The sequence below is a fragment of the Phaethon lepturus genome, unplaced genomic scaffold (assembly GCF_000687285.1).
Source record: "Phaethon lepturus isolate BGI_N335 unplaced genomic scaffold, ASM68728v1 scaffold51140, whole genome shotgun sequence".
NCBI classification, from domain to species: domain Eukaryota; kingdom Metazoa; phylum Chordata; class Aves; order Phaethontiformes; family Phaethontidae; genus Phaethon; species Phaethon lepturus.
In genome coordinates this window covers 1,471-2,574 of record NW_010515071.1, presented here as the reverse complement: position 1 = coordinate 2,574, position 1,104 = coordinate 1,471, and the positions used below count along the sequence as shown (strand labels likewise).

The window sequence follows — 1,104 nt, the reverse complement described above, 5'->3', positions numbered from 1 at the left end:
GCCCGGCAACACCGGCACGGTGAAGACCTTGGGCAACACCTATCAGTTCACGGTGGACGTCAGCGACTTCGCCCCCGAGGACATCATCGTCACCACCTCCAACAACCAGATCGAGGTGCACGCTGAGAAGGTGGGTGCTCCTTCCCTTCTCCGCTCATCCCCAAAGTGTGGGGGACCCCCCAACTCCCACCCAACTTCCTAACGGTCCTGGCAAAAACAATTGTGAATTATTTAATTCACAATCCCCTCGCCTTTTCACCCCGTATTTTGCAGGAGTGAAGCCCACGAGATCGAACAAAGTCGTGCCTTGTAATCACCCTTCTCCCAGGGGGGTGGGAACCAAAAAAAGGCACCTTTGTGTCCCCCACCCCGATGCCACCCACATCCCGCCCGTCCCCTCGGGGGGCCAAAAATTACCACCACACACAAGGCACAACCGCCAGCCTCACCCAAGGGCAGGTAGAAAGGAGCCCCCATCCCACCCGCACCCCAAAATGGCCCTTTTTCACCCCTTTTTTTTTCCCCAGCTGGCTGCGGATGGCACTGTCATGAACACCTTCACCCACAAATGCCAGCTGCCCGAAGACGTGGACCCCACATCAGTGTCATCCTCGTTGGGGGACGATGGCACATTGACCATTCGGGCTCAGCGACAGCCTGCCAAGCACGCCGAGCACGTCCAGCAAACCTTCCGGACTGAGATCAAGATCTGAGGGGTCGGGGTGGGGGTGTGTGTCCCTTTCCCCACTCCCCAACTTCGCTAATTATTTGAGTAATTTGGGGAAGGAGGTGGGATGTAGGGTAGGGGATGGGAACGCTCCCTCATGCGGTCAGGCCCGTGCCAAGGGGCCGGTGCGGTGAGACGCATCCCGTCACCCACCGGAGAAAACTCCGGAGGGGAGTCCCGGCTCTGGCAGTTTTTAGCCAGTGAGGATTGATGGGGAAGATCCAGCGTTCCAAGAACTGCGCCGGGAGCAAGAAGCGAGGTTCCCTACCCCGACCCTCTGCTGGAGCTTGTCTCTGTATATACAGCTTGTGATAAATTATTGAGAATGCCCAACTGCTGCCGCCTCCGTTTTTTAATGTTTTCTGGATGCTTTTCCC

At 57.2% G+C, this 1,104-nt stretch overlaps 1 protein-coding gene across 1 annotated transcript in view; it reads left to right on the top strand.

Annotated features, from left to right (window-relative positions):
• HSPB7 (heat shock 27kDa protein family, member 7 (cardiovascular)) overlaps positions 1-723 on the top strand; it is a 1,071-nt gene extending 348 nt beyond the window's left edge. Inside the window, exons 2-3 of the mRNA XM_010294812.1 lie at positions 1-130; positions 528-723. Coding sequence (XP_010293114.1) covers positions 1-130; positions 528-713 — 316 coding nt within the window. The 3' untranslated portion in view covers positions 714-723. The remainder of the gene's footprint in view (positions 131-527) is intronic.
• Positions 724-1,104: the final 381 nt, after the last annotated feature.